Source organism: Orcinus orca, chromosome 7, assembly GCF_937001465.1.
Source record: "Orcinus orca chromosome 7, mOrcOrc1.1, whole genome shotgun sequence".
Taxonomy (NCBI): Eukaryota; Metazoa; Chordata; class Mammalia; order Artiodactyla; family Delphinidae; genus Orcinus; species Orcinus orca.
The window spans coordinates 111,239,585-111,256,721 of NC_064565.1; the positions used below are offsets into that span (position 1 = coordinate 111,239,585).

The 17,137-nt window shown below is 44.9% G+C and overlaps 1 protein-coding gene across 2 annotated transcripts in view; it reads right to left on the reverse strand.

Annotated features, from left to right (window-relative positions):
- Positions 1 to 14,262, reverse strand: part of DNER (delta/notch like EGF repeat containing) — a 326,228-nt gene extending 311,966 nt beyond the window's left edge. The window contains exon 1 of one of the 2 annotated variants that reach the window (XM_004262614.4): positions 13,863 to 14,262. In XM_004262614.4, the coding sequence (XP_004262662.2) occupies positions 13,863 to 14,141 (279 nt within the window). In that variant the 5' untranslated portion in view covers positions 14,142 to 14,262. Of the gene's footprint in view, positions 1 to 13,117; positions 13,259 to 13,862 lie in introns of those variants that run through there. The other variant, XM_033426041.2, reaches the window with a different exon arrangement.
- Positions 14,263 to 17,137: the final 2,875 nt, after the last annotated feature.

Consider the following 17,137-nt stretch of genomic DNA (forward strand, 5'->3'; position numbering starts at 1 on the left):
CCCATGAGCCACAACTACTGAGCCTGCACGTCTGGAGCCTGTGCTCCGTAACAGGAGAGGCTGTGACAGTGAGAGGCCCGTGCACCGCGATGAAGAGTGGCCCCCGCTTGCCACAACTAGAGAAAGCCCTTGCACAGAAACGAAGACCCAACACAGCAAAAATAAAATAAATAAATTAATAAATTCCTACCCCCAACATCTTAAAAAAAAAAAGGGTGGATGTGTGTATATGTATAACTGATTCACTTTGCTGTGCACCTGAAACTAACACAACGTTGTAAATCAACTATACTCCCATAAAAATTTGTTTTTAAAGTCCTCTTCCAAGCGTACAAAACATCTCAAGGGTTCACTGAAGGTGAAGGAAGCAAGGAAACCTCACATAAGGGATTATTTTTAAGATGTCAGCATCATTTTTTAACACTCTAAAGGCTGAAAAAATAATAACAAATTTTTCCTTAGGAAACAAAAAGAGTGATTTCCCTTTCAGTCAGTATAGCCCCAAATCCCCAGCCCACCCCGTCCTACCCTCTATTTATAAAAGAAAAACATAATATTAAATTTACTTCTCTCCAGCTGAGAGTTTATTTTAAACCTCACAGAAATGCTAATATTATTTCTCGTTTCTCTTTCTTATTATTTCTCTCATTTTCAAGCTTTTCTACGGAAATAAAAGAATTCCCTTTTGCACAACCAAAAAACCAATGACCAATTTTAAAGAGTGAAAATGAAGACAGAAGACCACAAAAATTCCTGGTCAGATAAAAGGGATTGTTCTCAAGGGAAAAAGTGTTAAATATATGACATGAAATTAAAGCATAAGGGAATCTGCATTTTGTTGAATATTAAGATGAGTCTTTTTCTGCCCAAGCCTGGATGGAGAACACTTCTTGAAATCAGAACATTACATCATCAAGAACTTCTAAGAAATACTCTATTATCCAATAATGGCCATTAAAATTAACTTGGTGATTTTAACAAAATACTAAGAAACCCATGCCAACTATTAAAGGGGAAGTGTGCTGAGCAGTTCTTTTAAAAAAATAAATGAAGCATCTTAATGCTTGCAGTGTTTCAGCTTCAAAAAACTCAAGACAAATAACAAGTATTTAAATATGATTTAGAAAATCTATGCTAGCCCTTCTTAAGATAGACATAAACTGGGGCTATGTTTAATTATACATTCTAAAAAGGCAATAGGATCAGTCCTATCGACATAAATCTTGGCCAAAACGGAATTCTTTAAAAGCAAACTCCTGGTTCAAATTGGGTAATTCTCAAAATATTGTACAATGTAGTACTGGTATCAAACATTAGAATTCTAATGAAAATTTACTGACCACCCCATGGATGAGTTTGGCTAAATAAAAACCAAAAATTATAAGCTTCTAAAGGGCAAAACAATGACTATAAGCAGAGTCAAAAGAAAAAAGATAAATAGGGAAAAAATATTAATAGGACAAAGGACTAATTTTCTCACTAACAATGTGCTATGGCAGATCAATTTTTTTTTTTTTTTACCACACCAGGCAGCATGCAGGATCTTAGGTCCCCAACTGGGGATCAAACCCATGCCCCCCCTGCACTGGGAGCACAGAGTCTTAACCACTGAAACCCCAGGGAGGTCCCACAGCAGATCAGTTTAAAAAATGAACAACCCAAAAGAAAATTAGGCAAAAATAAGAATAGGCAATTCATTAAAAAATGTTCTCCTTCATTCATAATTTTTAAAATGCAAAGAGAACCACTGAGATACCATGTTTTACCTATCAGTTAACACACAAAAATAAAATCTGAGATACCAGTATTAACAAAAATGTGGGTGAACAGGCCTTCTCAAGTGCTGTTAGCAAATAAGCAAAGCTGCTCAATCTGTTTGGATGGCAATTTAGCAATATTTACTAGAATGTTTAACGTATGCAACTTTTGACATACATATATATACACATATGTCATTGCATATAATTATATACATACATATATAGTCATTGCAACATCATTTATAATGGAAAAATGGAAACAGTGTATTTCAGTAAAGACTGGATACATAAATATTCACATAATGGAATACTATTCAGCCATCAAAAAGAACAAGTTTGCTTTCTGTTTTAAGGTATAGTAAGATGTTCATAGTAGATTAAGAAAAAATTTGCAAAACAGTATGCACAAGATGATTTCGTCTTTATATAAAATAGGTGCATGGATATGAGTATTTACATATGCTTCACATATGTTTATATGTACAGAGAGGAAAACGTAAAGAAAGCTACACACCAAAATGTGAACAATGACCACTGCAGAGGCATGAGATTAGCAGAAGAGGGGGAGAAAGGGTAAGGTAAGTTTACCAGTAGGCCTTATTCACTATATTTTTATAGGTTTTTAATGTCATAACGCAGTTTGATGGTTGCCCTTAAAAGGGCCCAAGAAGATGTAAAACTATGAGCTAAATTATTATCTTAAATGCAAGCTAATAAAATTTGCCTTGTGTAATTATTTGGCAAGAATTTAAATTGCCATTGAGAAGCCCGTTAGAGCAAAGCTGGTAATCAGAGCAGGGATTAGTTAGGCTTTTTGGGTAAGGTTGCCAGATTTAGCAAATTAAACATAAAGAACTTCCAGTTAAATTTGAATTTCAGAAAAACAATGTGCAATATTTGGGACACAGAAAACAAAATTCATTTTTTATCTGAAATTCAAATTTAACTGAGCATCCTGTATTTTAGCTGGCACTCCTATTTGGGGGCTACTTCACGGTCCCAGGCTGGCTCTTGGTACATGCTTTCATCCCTGCCCAGAAGTTTCTCGTGTATTTAGCTAGCTTCTTCTTCCTCTGTGCTAGTAGTTATTTTATTGGTGGAAGACTTCTTCAAGAATCTCATGAAACTTGTGAGCCATTCCCCAGGAGAACAAATATGTACAAAAGGTGGCATCTCAGGACATCCCTGGTGGCGCAGTGGTTAAGAATCCGCCTGCCAATGCAGGGAACACGGGTTCAAGCCCTGGTCCGGGAACAGATCCCACATGCTGAGGAGCAACTAAGCCCGTGTGCCACAACTACTGCGTCTGTGCTCTAAAGCCCACGAGCCACAACTACTGAGCCCACATGCCACAACTACTGAAGCCCGCGTGCCTAGTGCCTGCGCTCCACAACAAGAGAAGCCACCGCAATGAGAAGCCCGCGCACCACAATGAAGAACAGCCCCTGCTCGCCGCAACTAGAGAAAGCCCGCACGCAGCAACGAAGACCCAACGTAGCCAAAAATAAATAAATAAATTTATTAAAAAAAAAAAAAAGTTGGCATCTCAGGACATCTGTATACTCTTGAAACCACCTGTAGATTCCAGGTTAAGAACCCTAATTTCTATCTAGATGTGACGTGCTATCCTGATTCTTGGAATTCCATGTCATCTCAACAAATTTAAAGGACTCACACAACCTGATTTCAAGACTTACTCTAAAACTACAGTAATCTAGGTCATATGGAATTGGTGAAAGGATAGATATATAAAGTCAATGGAATGGAATAAAATAGACCCACATATGTATAGCTGAACAATTTTCAACAAAGGTGCCAAGATAATTCAGTGGAGATGGACAATCTTGTCAACAAATATTTCTGGAACAACTGGATATCCATGTGCCAAAAAAATGAATAAAAACTACTCATACACTGCCCCACATACAAATACAAATATTATCTCTGAATGGGTCAAAGACTTAAACGTAACACCTAAAACAATACAATTCCAGAAGAAAATACAGGAGAAATTTTTTGTGACCTTGGATTAAGCAAAGATTTCTTACAGAGGACGCAAAAAAGCACAAACCATAAAAGAAAAAGTGGATAAATTAGATTTCACCAGTATTAAAAACCTGCCCTTCAAAAGACACTGTCAAGAAAATAAAAAGACAAGCCACAGTTTGGGAGAAAATATTTGCAAGTCACATACAGAATAAAGGATGTGCATCCAAAATCTAGAAAGAACTCTCATAACTCATTTGAACCAAACACTTCATCGAAAAAAAAAAAAGGTATGGATGGCCAATAGCACAAAAAAAAATGCTCAGTATCATCTATTGTTACGAAAATGCAAACTAACACTGCAATGTGATGCCACTATACACCTATTACAATAGCTAAAATCTAAATCACCAACGATACCAAAAACTGACAAGGATGCAAGCAACTGGAACTCTCATTTAATGCTGACTGGGATGCAAAATGACATAGTAATCCTGGGAAACAGCTTGGCAACTTCTTATAACGTTTAACATGCACTTACGCATGACCCAGCAATCCCACTCCTAGGTACTTACTAAAGAGAAATGAAAACATGTACACTTAAAGACCTGTACGTGGACGTTTTACTCATAATCAGCAAAAACTGGAAACCACCCAAATGTCATGAATCGGTGAAAGGATAAATGAAATTGCAGTATATCCATACAATGGAATACTACTCGGCAATAAAAAGAAATTACTGATGCATGCAACCTCAGAAGCATTACACTAATAGAAGCAGCACACATGTTGTGTGGTTTAATTTATATGATATTCCGGAAACTGCAAAACTGTAAGGACAGAAATCAGACCAGCAGAGGCCAGGGGCTGGGCCTGGGGAGAGGGTTTACTACAAAGGGGCATGAGGAAATTTATGGAGGTGATGAGCTATTCTATATCCTAATTGTGGTGACAGTTACACAACTATATTTCAAAAATCATAGAACTGAAGGCTTAAAGGGGTGAATTTTACTGTATATAAATTATACCTTAATTTTTGAAAGAGACTGAAAATCCTTTGTGTAAGGAGTAATCAGGAAGGTCAGTTTGAAGTTAGAGAGTTTGGTTTTCTTTTCATATTTTCTAGATAAAATGTTCCCTTTCTTGGGTAATATACTGAAGATATACTTAACGTTTTTCCCATTCTAATACATTTCACTTCGCTTAAAAATTAAGGATGGGATTTTGCTCCAAATAACATATTTTGGAAATCTGACCTGAACACTGTCAGAAACTGTCAATCACCCTTACTGGGCTGTCCTTCCACTGGGCGGATATCAGTCCATTTACTACAGACTCTGGGGTTCTGATTTCCCATGGAAAAGAGGGACTAGATCCTTTTCATCTCAGGTAATCACTTCCACCACAAAATGCCTTCCCTAAAGGAGTTTCAATCTGCCTCTGAAACCCAAAAGTAATTACAAATGCTCCCTTAAATTAATTACAAGCAGCAGATAATTGTCAGCATTGGAATTCTAAAGGACGTGCCAGCTTTCAGGAACCCTTAGCAAAAGATAGCAGACATTTCTCTTTCCAAGTGCCTTTCCTTTAAGTACACTTATTTCATTGCACAAATCCTCACTCTTTTCCAAAAGCCCTATGCCATTTCTCTCTCTTAAGAAAGAAAAACCTTAACATTACACAAACCCAAAGCATCCCTGCAGAAACTAAAACTGCCAGAACTGGCACCACTACCAATTTTTCCTCTGGTTCCCCTCCAGCACTCACTTTGAAAGTCACAAACAAGGAGCAGTTTGAGGCAAATGCAGTGTAATAATAGCAAAAACATTATACTTGAAGCCCCAACGCTGGGGCCCAGCTCTCCAATGCTGTCACCGAGCTGTATGACCCCAGGTAAGTTTCCTTAGCCATGAAATGGAGAGAGGTATCCACTTTTACAGAAATAGCAGTTCGTATGCACAGAGGGCCAACTCTGTGCCAGGGGGATTACGAGCTACTCTGTTCATCCTTCCAAACATCCTATGAATGAATGAGGAATTGAGGTTAAGAAAGCTAATAAGCTCCTAAGGAGCAAGAAGGATAAACAATAACAAAAAGTCTGCAAATATAAGTAAATATAAGTAGACATTTCCGCATAATAATAATATTACAATTGTTGAATTTGTGTTTTATAAACTAGGTCATGATTAAATTTTGAACAATTAAAAAAACGCGGGGGCGCTTCCTTGGTGGCACAGTGGTTAAGAATCCACCTGCCAATGCAGGGGACACGGGTTCAAGCCCTGGTCCGGGAAGATCCCACACGCCATGGAGCAACTAAGCCCGTGCACCACAACTACTGAGCCCGCATGCCACAACCACTGAAGCTGACGCACCACAACTACTGAAGCCCGTGGGCCTAGGGCCCGTGCTCCGCAACAAGAGAAGCCACCGCAATGAGAAGCCCGCGCACCGCAATGAAGAGTAGCCCCTGCTCGCCACAACTAGAGAAAGCTTGCGTGAAGCAACAAAGATCCAATGCAGCCAAAAATAAATAGAAGTAAAAAAAAATAAAAGGTAATAAGCTTGTAGTGACCGAGGGCGGATTCTAAACCTCTAAATTCACACCCCAAACCCCTACAGCTGGTGTTTCCTTTCCCTACCACACACGCCTCCCTGGAAGTAAACTAACTTCAGTGTCCAAACATATTAAACAAGGTCTGATGTACAATGAAAAGTTAAAAGTCTGCCCAGGATGACTCTCGAGATCGAAGACAAGGGCTCTGTTTATCCATTGGTATATCTCCCACTGCATCCAGCCTTAGTGGCTGGCCCTAGAGCCTGGCTATAGACATCCCTGGAGAAGAAAGGACAGAGGGAGGATAAGGGAAGGGGAAGGGGGACCAGCCTTTATTTAGCTCAGTCAAATAAAAACAGAAGAATAAATTCTTTCCACCAACGTTTACGGAAACATTCAGCCAACCTCTTCCTTTGCCACGGGCCAGATAAATATTTTCAGCTTTACAATCCATAGTCTGTTGCAACTGCTCCACTCTGCTGGTGGAGCCCAGCCCACCAGCAGATAATACTTAAGTGAATGGGCGTGGCTGTGTTCCATAAAGCCTGACTGACACTGGAATTTGAATTTCATATCATTTTCATGCGTCCCAAACTCTGATTCTTATTTTGATTTGTTTCCAACCATTTTAAAATGTTAAAACCATTCTTGGCTGGTTGCCTGTCTGCTGTCCGGTGCCTGATGCTCCTGTAATCCTGAAGCTTACAGCCCTGTCAGGGGTCCTGCTCTGCCCTCACTCACCCTGGGGAGCAGGGAGGGGTGACTTAGAGAAGCCCCTCCTCTTTTTTTTTTTTTTTAGCGGTACGCAGACCTCTCACTGCTGTGGCCTCTCCCGTTGCCAAGCACAGGCTCCGGACGCGCAAGCTCAGCGGCCATGGCTCACGGGCCCAGCCACTCCGCGACATGTGGGATCTTCCCGGACCGGGGCACGAACCCGCGTCCCCTGCATCGGCAGGCGGACTCTCAACCACTGCGCCACCAGGGAAGCCCAGCCCCTCCTCTTAAAGACAACTGCACTAAGACTCACAGTGTGAGTGTTGACCGAAGACAGGTCAGTGTTCAAATGAAGCAATGAATGATTCCATAAAAGGCTAGGTGGCCAGCGCATGCTCAGTCCACATGGTTCTCTTACTGTTTTTGACACCCACCTGGTAAGGGGGTACAGAGGAGGAACTAACAGAAGTGAATGCTGTAGGAAGTCAGCAGCAAAATCCCAGTTTTCTAGCATCTGATACATAAAACCAAAGAAATGAATCTCCACTGGTGGAATTTTAGTCTCTTTGGAAAACGGGTAAGAAAGAAAGATTTTTTTTTTGGTCCAAGGGAAAAACATGAAATAAACAAGAGTCCTCTTACAGATACGCACAATGGATACCTTTTAGTAGGTGTCTCCTCTTGGCCAGTCACTGGACTAGATACTTTTCTAAGCCACAAAAACCTTCAAGGTTGGCATCAGGGTCCCATTTTCACAGATGAGGAAACCACGCTGCAGAAAAACTAATTACTTCCCCGAGGACACTCAGAGTCCACCCTAGGTCTGATTCCCACATCTGGACTCAACACTGCATCACATACCACCTTCGTGGAGACTTCAAGTCCACTCTGAGATGCAAAATCTTTGCCATTGGAGGAAAGTGTGGGCCAGAAATTCCAGGCTCTGGATGCTCTTGGATGAGAAGGGCCAAGAGCAGGTGGGACTGTATTCTTTTTCTCTGCCACAGGCCACATGTTGGGCAGGCTGTCAGGGGAGATGACCAGAGTCTAGCGGGGGCTTCCCTACCCTGGTCCTACAGTAGAATTACTTGGAGGACATTTAAAAATCACAGGTGCCCAGGCCCCACCAATTAAGTCAGAACTTGGGGGATGTGGGACAGTGGGACGCAGGCACTCATTTTTGTTAAAGCTCCTGGGGGACTCTACAGGCAGCCAGGGTTCAGCACCAGTGTAGGTGAAGGAGGAAGGAGGAAACATAAAGAAATTCTATCCACAAACTTTACTGTGCTGTTGGACTTTCTGTCTGGGGGGCAAGATTCTATAGTCCCTGCCTCTGGGCTGGGCAGCGCTGACCACAGCTGCCTCCTGGATCGGTAAGAAGATCTAAAAATACAGCTCAGCCATTCGGTTTTCTGACTCAAATACCCTTCGGCCTCAGATAGGTTTTCTTTCCTGTCTGATGCCTGAAATGAGGGCATAAACAAAAGCATTTTGGATGGTACCGTGTCACATGAGAAGCTTAAGCAAAGAAGCTGAAGACAGAAATGTGTTTTTGTCAGGTGGCCAAACTGAGAAAAATGATGTTTCCTAAGAATTCATCAGATAAACCAAATAAGAAAATCACTCCATTTTCATGATACCAAGGAAAACAACTGTTTCTTTCCTTTATTAAAAGTGTTCAGAGGATTTTGATGAGCTTCATTCATTTATTTCAAAAGAAAACAAAGTCACTGAGAATCTTCTGAGAAACTATTTCAGAATAAAAAGAACTATACATTTATCAAAATTTCAGTACAATGAATTTTTTTCATTTTTAAAACTGATCTCGTAGCATAACTCATCCTAGTAGGGAGAAAAAGCTGAGTCTGTTCATTGAAGGAAAACAATCACAGGCACTGAATAGACTGGTGTAATCATATTTTACATGAGAAACAGATAATCCTTTTCCTAGTGGTATACCTTGTATTTGTGCAACATTTTACCTTTTTTCAAAACGTTTTACATTCATTCTCCCATCCTCCTTTATCGAAAAAAATTTCACAATGTCCCATTTATTAATTGCATCTTTTCTAAAAAGAAACTAAGACAAGCATTCTAGTCCATTTTGGAGATATGAACACTGAAGTCCAGGGATGTTCGATTGCTCTCCCAAGGTCACAAAAAGTTAGTAGAAAAGCCAGAGAAAGAAGCAACGTCTCTTGACAGCTAATATAGGAGATTTTGCACATATCACAATGTGAGTCAGTGTGGGTGTGCGTGTGCGTGTGTGTGCACATGTGCAAAAAGTCCAGCAGAGAAGGCTGAAGCTGTGCAAAGAGCTAGAATTCTTTGTTGTTGTTTGTTAGCAAACTTCAGTCAAAATGGATTCATCTGAAGCAGAACCATTGTTTCAAGTCCCATGTTAAATCAAAGAGAGGGTTATAGAATCAGCTTAGTGGGTAAAACTACATAAAAAGCAGCTACACAAGCCCCTGTTTCCTCCAAGTGCAGAAACTGACACATTTTCATTCTAATCCCAAAGGATAAGATTCCTAGAGAACATAACATGAAGAAACAAACAGGTGTCTGACTGCTTGAATATTTGGCAAAGAATTAATTCATTAAAAGAGCTGGATTAAAACAAAATAATACAAATAATACAAATTTAAATAATCTCTACCTTGGATGGAAGGCCCAATGGAAGGGAGGAGTTCCTGTACCACTCACCCGAAAAGAAAAATTGGTCCAGCAGCTGCCACCTCTGATACCTGCCTGCTTCCCCAAATGAAACAGAAAGGCAAGAACAGCAGCCTCAGTGTTTTTTAATTTGAAGTTTTTTCAAACCCATCAGAAATACTTATGTTTCTTTTATGTAGTGTCCATATGCTTGTCATCATGGTAAAAATAACTTCAGCCAGGACCTACAATTCTAACTCTGAGTGAAGGTCTTGCTTGGTGGGTAGCATAAGGGGAATTTGCTGTGTCTTTATCAGGCTTTTCACTCCAGCTGGGCACAGCCATCAACCTGTGTTTCAGAGCAAAACCAGGTGTTCTAAAGCAAACCCAGCCTCAGAAATCACTCCATCCCTTTTTTACTGCTAAGACTCAAAGAGGTTAGAGCGCTAATTTAAGGTCACACAGCTAAAAATAACAGGGCCAGGACTGGACTTTCATCTCCACACCGTTCGGACTCTACAGCTCTACATCAAGCCAGCTAATGGGTTCAACTCCCACACTGACTTAACAGGGTGACCTTGGGCCTCTCATTTAACTTTTCTGCACTTCATCTAAATAATGGGCATGGTTACAGCACCCAGCTCATAGGACACCATGAGGATTGGAGAGCTATATCTGTAAAGCCTCTGAAACATTGCTGGCACGTGGCAAGTGCTTGAGAAAAGAGTTAGCAATCACCATCATCATCACAGTCATCACTGTCATCATGTCTCTGTAGGTTAGATTTCCATATACATTTTTATTTTTTTCACATCTTTATTGGAGTATAATTGCTTTACAATGGTGTGTTAATTTCTGCTTTATAACAAAGTGAATCAGCTATACATATACATATGTCCCCACATCTCTTCCCTCTTGCATATACATTTTTAGAATCCACTGAATGCTCATGATTTAATAGGTCTAAGTATGTTAGAGGACTTAGAAAAGATGTATCTTAAGCATGAACAGGGGCTTGCACGGTTTGATCCTCCCACCAGCACCAAAGGAAAGAACACCTAGGCTTTCTAATCATTTTGCCTCCATGTGGGCAGAAGGGGAAGAGGGACAGGTGTGGCTTGAAAGCTGTCAGCAGTCAAACATCAAACAACAGAATCAGACTCTTTATCACCAACCTTGTGAGGCAGATCCCATCCTCGAAGATGGGAACCTGAGACTCGGTTTAGATCACCTGTCACAGCAGGTTCAAGGGCAGCAGCTCAGCTTCAAATGCACACATCCTCCTTCACACCACACAGTTCCCAGATTCTGTGAGTTCCTATCGCTGGGTGATACCAGAAGCACCGCCTGGACCCAGGGGCTTGCCCAAACACCAGCCAGCTGACCACACAAAAGCTGAAGACAGCCTTAATCCATTTTAATCCCAACTAGTGGTTCATGGTTTTCTTAATTTTAAACACATACTGAAAAAAGGAGGAGGAGGGAGTGGGAAGGAGAAGAGGAAGGAAGGAAGGAAGGAAGGAAGGGAGGGAGGGAGGGAGGGAGGGGGAGGGGAGGGGGGAGGGAGGGAGGGAGGAAGGGGAAGGGGAGGGGAAGGGGAGGGGGAGGGGAAGGGGGAGGGGAGGGGGAGGGAGGAAGGGGGAGGGGGAGGGAGGAAGGGGGAGGGAGGAAGGGGGAGGGGGAGGGAGGAAGGGGAGGGGGAGGGAGGGAGGACTTCAGAGTTAGGTTCCAATGTTTTCATTGCTAACATTATTGTCTTTGTAGTTGGGGGAGGGGTGACACTTGCTGTCTACAGAATTCTCTTCCGTACAGGTAAAATTCCATTTTCAATTTACCCAGCAAGCATGCGATTCTGTTTCAGCAAGCACACTGTCTGCAACGGCTAACATCCATTTCCCTTATCTGTAACTGAGTATGTGTAAGGGGTTTTTCCCCCTCTGTTTAACTTCTCTATTGAGATTGCCTTTTTCTCCCCACAGAAAATGAGAGTCTCAAGTGTTAATGCAAGAACATGAAAGATTAAATTAAAGTGATCAGGAATCAATTTCTTATGGGTTTACAAGGCTCTGAATCATCTCAGTTTAAGTTCTTCTGGGTAACCAAGCCAGAACCAGATCAGGTTCCAAATTTGCTCAGCTTTCCTGTTAGAATTAGTTACGCCAGCTCTCTTCAACTCGGAACTCCCAACCTAGTATTGCTTCTCCTCAGGTGGGCAGCATTCAGAGAGCTAAGACTGCCTCAGAAGGACCTAGAAGCCCGAATCTGTTTTGAACTAGTTGGTTCTGCAATATTTGTGTATTAGTTCATGACTCATTTCTGAATGAATACATTATGTATCAAAACACTACTTAGGACAAAAAAAAAATTTACGCTTCTCTGAGTCATCTCTAGGAAGCAATAAAGAGGTCTTCCCCTTTCCTGAAGATTTCTTCTATTTTTAGAATCACCAAAAAAAAAAGTCTCAGAGTTGGGTTAAATCCCCAATGTCCAGTCTTTCTTCCCATTTAAACTGATGTGCACTCTAACCTACCTTCTCCTGTCCATGTCTACTACACTCTGAATTCACATTGACTGTTTCTTTCAAGGACAGATTTCAGACATGTAAATATGAGAGTGGTTTGATAGGAGCATTCAGGCAACTCACTTCTCCAGTAAAAGTCATATAGATCATCAGTCAACAGGGGAGATTAGTGAGCAAGATTCTCTCCTAATGGTTCGTGCGGCTCCAGCAGGCATCTCCCCAAAGAGTCCTCATTCCCCAGATGTACTCCGCGGGGTCGTAGCGCGCTCTCATCATTACCCTACTCCTAATCGTCAGCATCATCTCCCTTGAGGGAATTAAAGCTTATTGGAACCAATTAACAAAGAAGAGCACAACGTTGAAAAGATAGATTCAGCTTGATAATTTGCTACTACTGAGGAAAAACAGATTCTAGGAAATAGCAAAAATTGTCTGTCAAGGTCAAGTTTCTCAATCCCATTTAACTATATTAAAAAATACTGGCCTCTTACCCAAAGAAATAAAAGTGCATTTGAGCGTTTTCAAAGTAACTCTTGGGGCATTTAATCAAATTTATATGAAACAAACTCCTCCACTCCATATGTAAGAAAGAAAGCATCTGATCCCTTATACGTTCCACATTCACTTGGTTGAATTTAATAATTTCAGATAAATCCATCACTTGCCCTGCCCTGGAATAGAGACTTAGGGATTTTCTACCTGCACACACTGTGTGCCGAGTCGCCTACTGAAAATGTTGGTGTTAATAGGTTAGTAGGTTTCACCGAGCTTTTAACAAACTTGTAAGCCAGCCTTGTTTATTATCTGCCAAATTCTCTTGGAAATCCCAAATCCACGGTTAGCAGCTGGCCATCTCCCATCCCTCGCATGGCCCCACGCTTCCTTGAAGCTTTCCGGTGCCCAGCTCACTCCCTGGCTGCCTACCCCAAACATGCGCCTCCAGGAGCGTCCGGCAGGGAAAGCAACACAACAAGCCCAACTCGCAACGTCCCCTCCAATGCTTCCTGCTGCTCCAACACTCCTCCTAAGCTCAGAAAGGGCTGGTCGCAGGCCGCGGGGAGGCAGCTGACCGCTCGGCCTCCGGCGGCTTTGTTAGAGACCTCAAGGGGGTTGGAAAGGAAGGAAAATGCCCGACCCCTGGGCACGGAGCCCGCCACTCCCTGCCGCCCATACGGCTCACCCTCGACACACGCAGGATCCGGCGGGACAAGGAACAGGGGCCACCTGGACATGAACCCCGCCAGGGACGCTTGGAGCTGGTCCCTCTGCGTTGCCAGAACGGGTACCAAGACCCGGCTCTAGCGGAGTGTGGCTCGGCCCGGGCCGAGATGGGCGCGCCACTTGGCGGCTAATGGTCGTGCCAGGAGTACCAGAGCTAGCTAGCTAGGGTGGCTGCCAGGCCATGGAGCGGCGCGCTCCGAGAACCCCGGGCCGGCACGGCCGGAGTACCAGGGTGGGCAGAGAAGCGACACTTGCAAGGTCGGCCAGGGGTCCGCGTCCACGTGGGCCGAGAGGCTAGATCCATTCCCTTCCCGAAGGAGGAAAAGCTCCTGTCAGGCACCCTGGAGCTCCGCACCAGGTAGCGCGCAGTGGCCGGCGGGGAGAGGCTGCGGGTCCCCGGCCCGCGCCCGCCGCCGAGCCCGCCGCCGCGCCCGCCGCGTCCACTCACCTGGCAGTTGGCGCCAGAGATCCCGGCGGGACAGGTGCAGCTGTAGCCGGGGTCGCCGGCGGCGTCCGGGGACTGCGGGCCGGGCGCGGGGCGCGGGGTGCACACACCCCCGTTCCGGCAGGGCTGTGCGCCGCATGGCCCCGACACGGACAAGGACGCGGCAGGAACCGGGCTGGCCAGACAGCCGCTGCGGGGCCCCGCGCCGAGCAGCAGCAGCAGCAGCAGGGCGGGCGCGGGCAGCAGCTGCGCACCGGGCGCCGGGGCGCGGCGGGGCAGCATGGCCGACGGAGCGGGCGCGGGAGCGGGAGCCGGGACTGAGGCGCGGCGGCGGCCCTGGCGGCGGGAGCGGCAGTGCTGGCGTCGAGAAGTGCTCCGCGGCGCCGGGCGCTTCCTGCAGCTGCGGGATCCGCGGTTCCCGGGGCAACGGCGGGCGGGGCTTGTGGGCGGGGCAAGCGGGGGCGGGGCTCCGGGCGTGCGTGGGAGGAGAGGGTCGTGAGGACCCTTCCCCCACAGGGAATTGAGTCACGGGGAGCAGAATGGCCGTCCGGGGCCCCCAGCCCAGAGGGGTGCGGTCAGAGTCGTGGGTGTGTCCAAAAGAACCTCGAGAGGTCAGTGGTGGCGGCGCGGCCCCGGCGGGGAGCTAAGGCGAGGCTCGGGAAGGAAAGGGGGTGGAGGAGGTCAACGCAGGCGCGGGGAGGACTTTACGGGGCCTCCAGGTGCAGAGCAGCGCTGCGCCCGCCAAGGGCCGGACAGGGGCGGGCGGGGGCGCCGCGCCCGACTGTCAGGAACCGCCCTCGGCCTCTTGGCGCAGAATCTGCGAGACCGCAGGGGGCCCGGCCTTACTTCATTCCCCGGGGCTGCTCCCCCAGCTTTCACCACTTCCCCAGCACACACGGCCCTCCCCGCGCAGCCTCCAAACCCGGGCGCCCAGACACCCGCAGAGGAGCGGGACTGGCTAAGAAGTGACCTTGCGTCTGCGCAGCGCGCCCCGGGGCCCTTGTCCTTGGTGCTGACCGAGAGCTTCCCCTCTCGCGGGCCCTTCCCAGAGGGCGGAACCGGCCGCGCCGCTCAGAGGTGTCTGACTGTGGCGCGCGAGAGCTGAAAGAGGCCTCGGGATCAGAGTGTCTAACCCTGTCGCTGAACAGAGGAGGAAACTGAGGCCCAGACAGGCTGGACTGGACCCCAGTGGGTCACTTGACTGCCAGCCCAGAACGCTGTCAGTTTTCTGAAAGAGCAGTTCAGAAAAGCAGATTCGAGAAGGCACTGCTCGCGTTTACTATCGAGCTCTTCGTAGTTTGACAGCCAAGGAGGTCAGGCGCTGCTGAGAAAACGCAGCCCACCTCGTCCCACCCCCTCCCCGACCTTTCACAACCTCTGCTGTGTATAGGCTCCCAGGAACTGGTCACCCTGTCTTCAGGGTGGCCACGTGAGAAAAGAAAATGGGACCCTCTTGGATTAACAGTTTGGCAAATTTTCTAGGGCGCACAAATATAGTTTTGTAAAAGCTGGGCAAATAAGAAAGTAGAGACTGCACATGAACCCAGCATGGAGGTGCCACAGACGAGCAGCCAGGGGCTGATAGAAAGTCTCCAGTGCAGACAGGAGCCAAACTGCACAGCCTCTCCCAGTCTCGCTTAGACACAGGAGCAAGTGTCAGGCGTTTGTGCTTTAGGAGATGCCTAAAATCCATGTGGCCATCACAAGAAATCACTGAAACCCAGACAGATCTGCATGCAGCGGGGAAATTCATACCTCCAAGCGGACCCAAACAGTTATGACATTTCCCTCACACCTGCTGTCTTTTAGCCCAGATCTCCTCTTTTTAAAAAATCTTAATTTTGTGCCACACCAGCACCCTCTGCTGGTACTTGTCTCATCAATCAGGTGTTTCTTCCACTTTCTGTGCCCCTGGAGTGTGCATTTTCCTGAAACTAACTTTTCTTACCTTAAATCCTGGAATAATGGACTAGGGCTGCTCATGCCTTTCCATCAACACACACGCAACAAATGAAGCAACATGAAGTGTAAGAAAGGTTGTGGGCTAATTAAAATCACACTTCTGTTTACTATATTTTTGCCTAACCACCTCCCTTGTGGGTGAATTTCATATCACTTTGAAATACGGAAGAACTAACAGTGGTTTTATTTTTTGGATGCTGATTTCTGAATTTTCCAGCTAATATTGAACTTTTAAAAATATATATATTCTCGGGCTTCCCTGGTGGCGCAGTGGTTGGGAGTCCGCCTGCCGATGCAGGGGACACGGGTTCGTGCCCCGGTCCGGGAAGATCCCACATGCCGCGGAGCGGCTGGGCCCGTGGACCATGGCCGCTGAGCCTGCGCGTCCGGAGCCTGTGCTCCGCAACGGGAGAGGCCACAACAGTGAGAGGCCCGCGTACCACAAAAAAAAAAAAAAAAAAAGGCATATTATGAAAGAGACAATTCAAGACCATTTTTCTCCAAGCTAAAAAGGAAGACTAAATCTCCCAGCCCCCTTGGTTATAAGAGGAGCTATGTGATTAGTTCTGAACAATTGGACATGGCATTATGTGCCCTGGCTTCAAAACGTCCACACAGTAAATACCATGCAAGTGTTCACTATTATTATTGCTGTTATCACTCTCGGAGAAGTGGGTCTTTTCTTTGGTTCTGAAGGTTGATTTGGTACTTGGCTGACAGTTTCCAACCATCTGCAAGACCTCCAAATACCTCAGCAAAGAGTCCAACTAATATATTATCATGTCTTATTAACCGAAGTTATTAAAATAATGTTGGCTCTATGTTTAAATGAAAACTAAAAATTCAATTATCCAGACCTTTGGTTCATATTATTCCAAACTTACAGAACATCAAATCTTCCCCCTAACCCACCTTATTTCCTTTTTTGATAGAGACCCTACTTTAATAAATCAAGGGCAAAATACCCAAATAATGTGTCTTTGCTGTGATTTCAGCAAAGACTGTTATAGAATTTCTCATGATTCCCCTTATGGAGAAAGTGGACTTGAAACCGTTGAACAACTGTAGTCTGAATGTACTAGTCAGTGAATCACTACCAGGCTAGAGGAAGTTTTTAGCGAAATGCCATAGACTCTCAAAATGTGGCAGCTAATACAATTCATACCAGAATCAAGATATAAAAATATTTCAACCAGTTAAAATGCTGAGCTAAAATAAAGAAAATGGAATATTAATGAACAACTGTGTGTTTGGCCTTAACTGCTATTTGCCAGTATTTCTACCTCTACTCCTTCCAAGAACTTCTTTGTAGGATT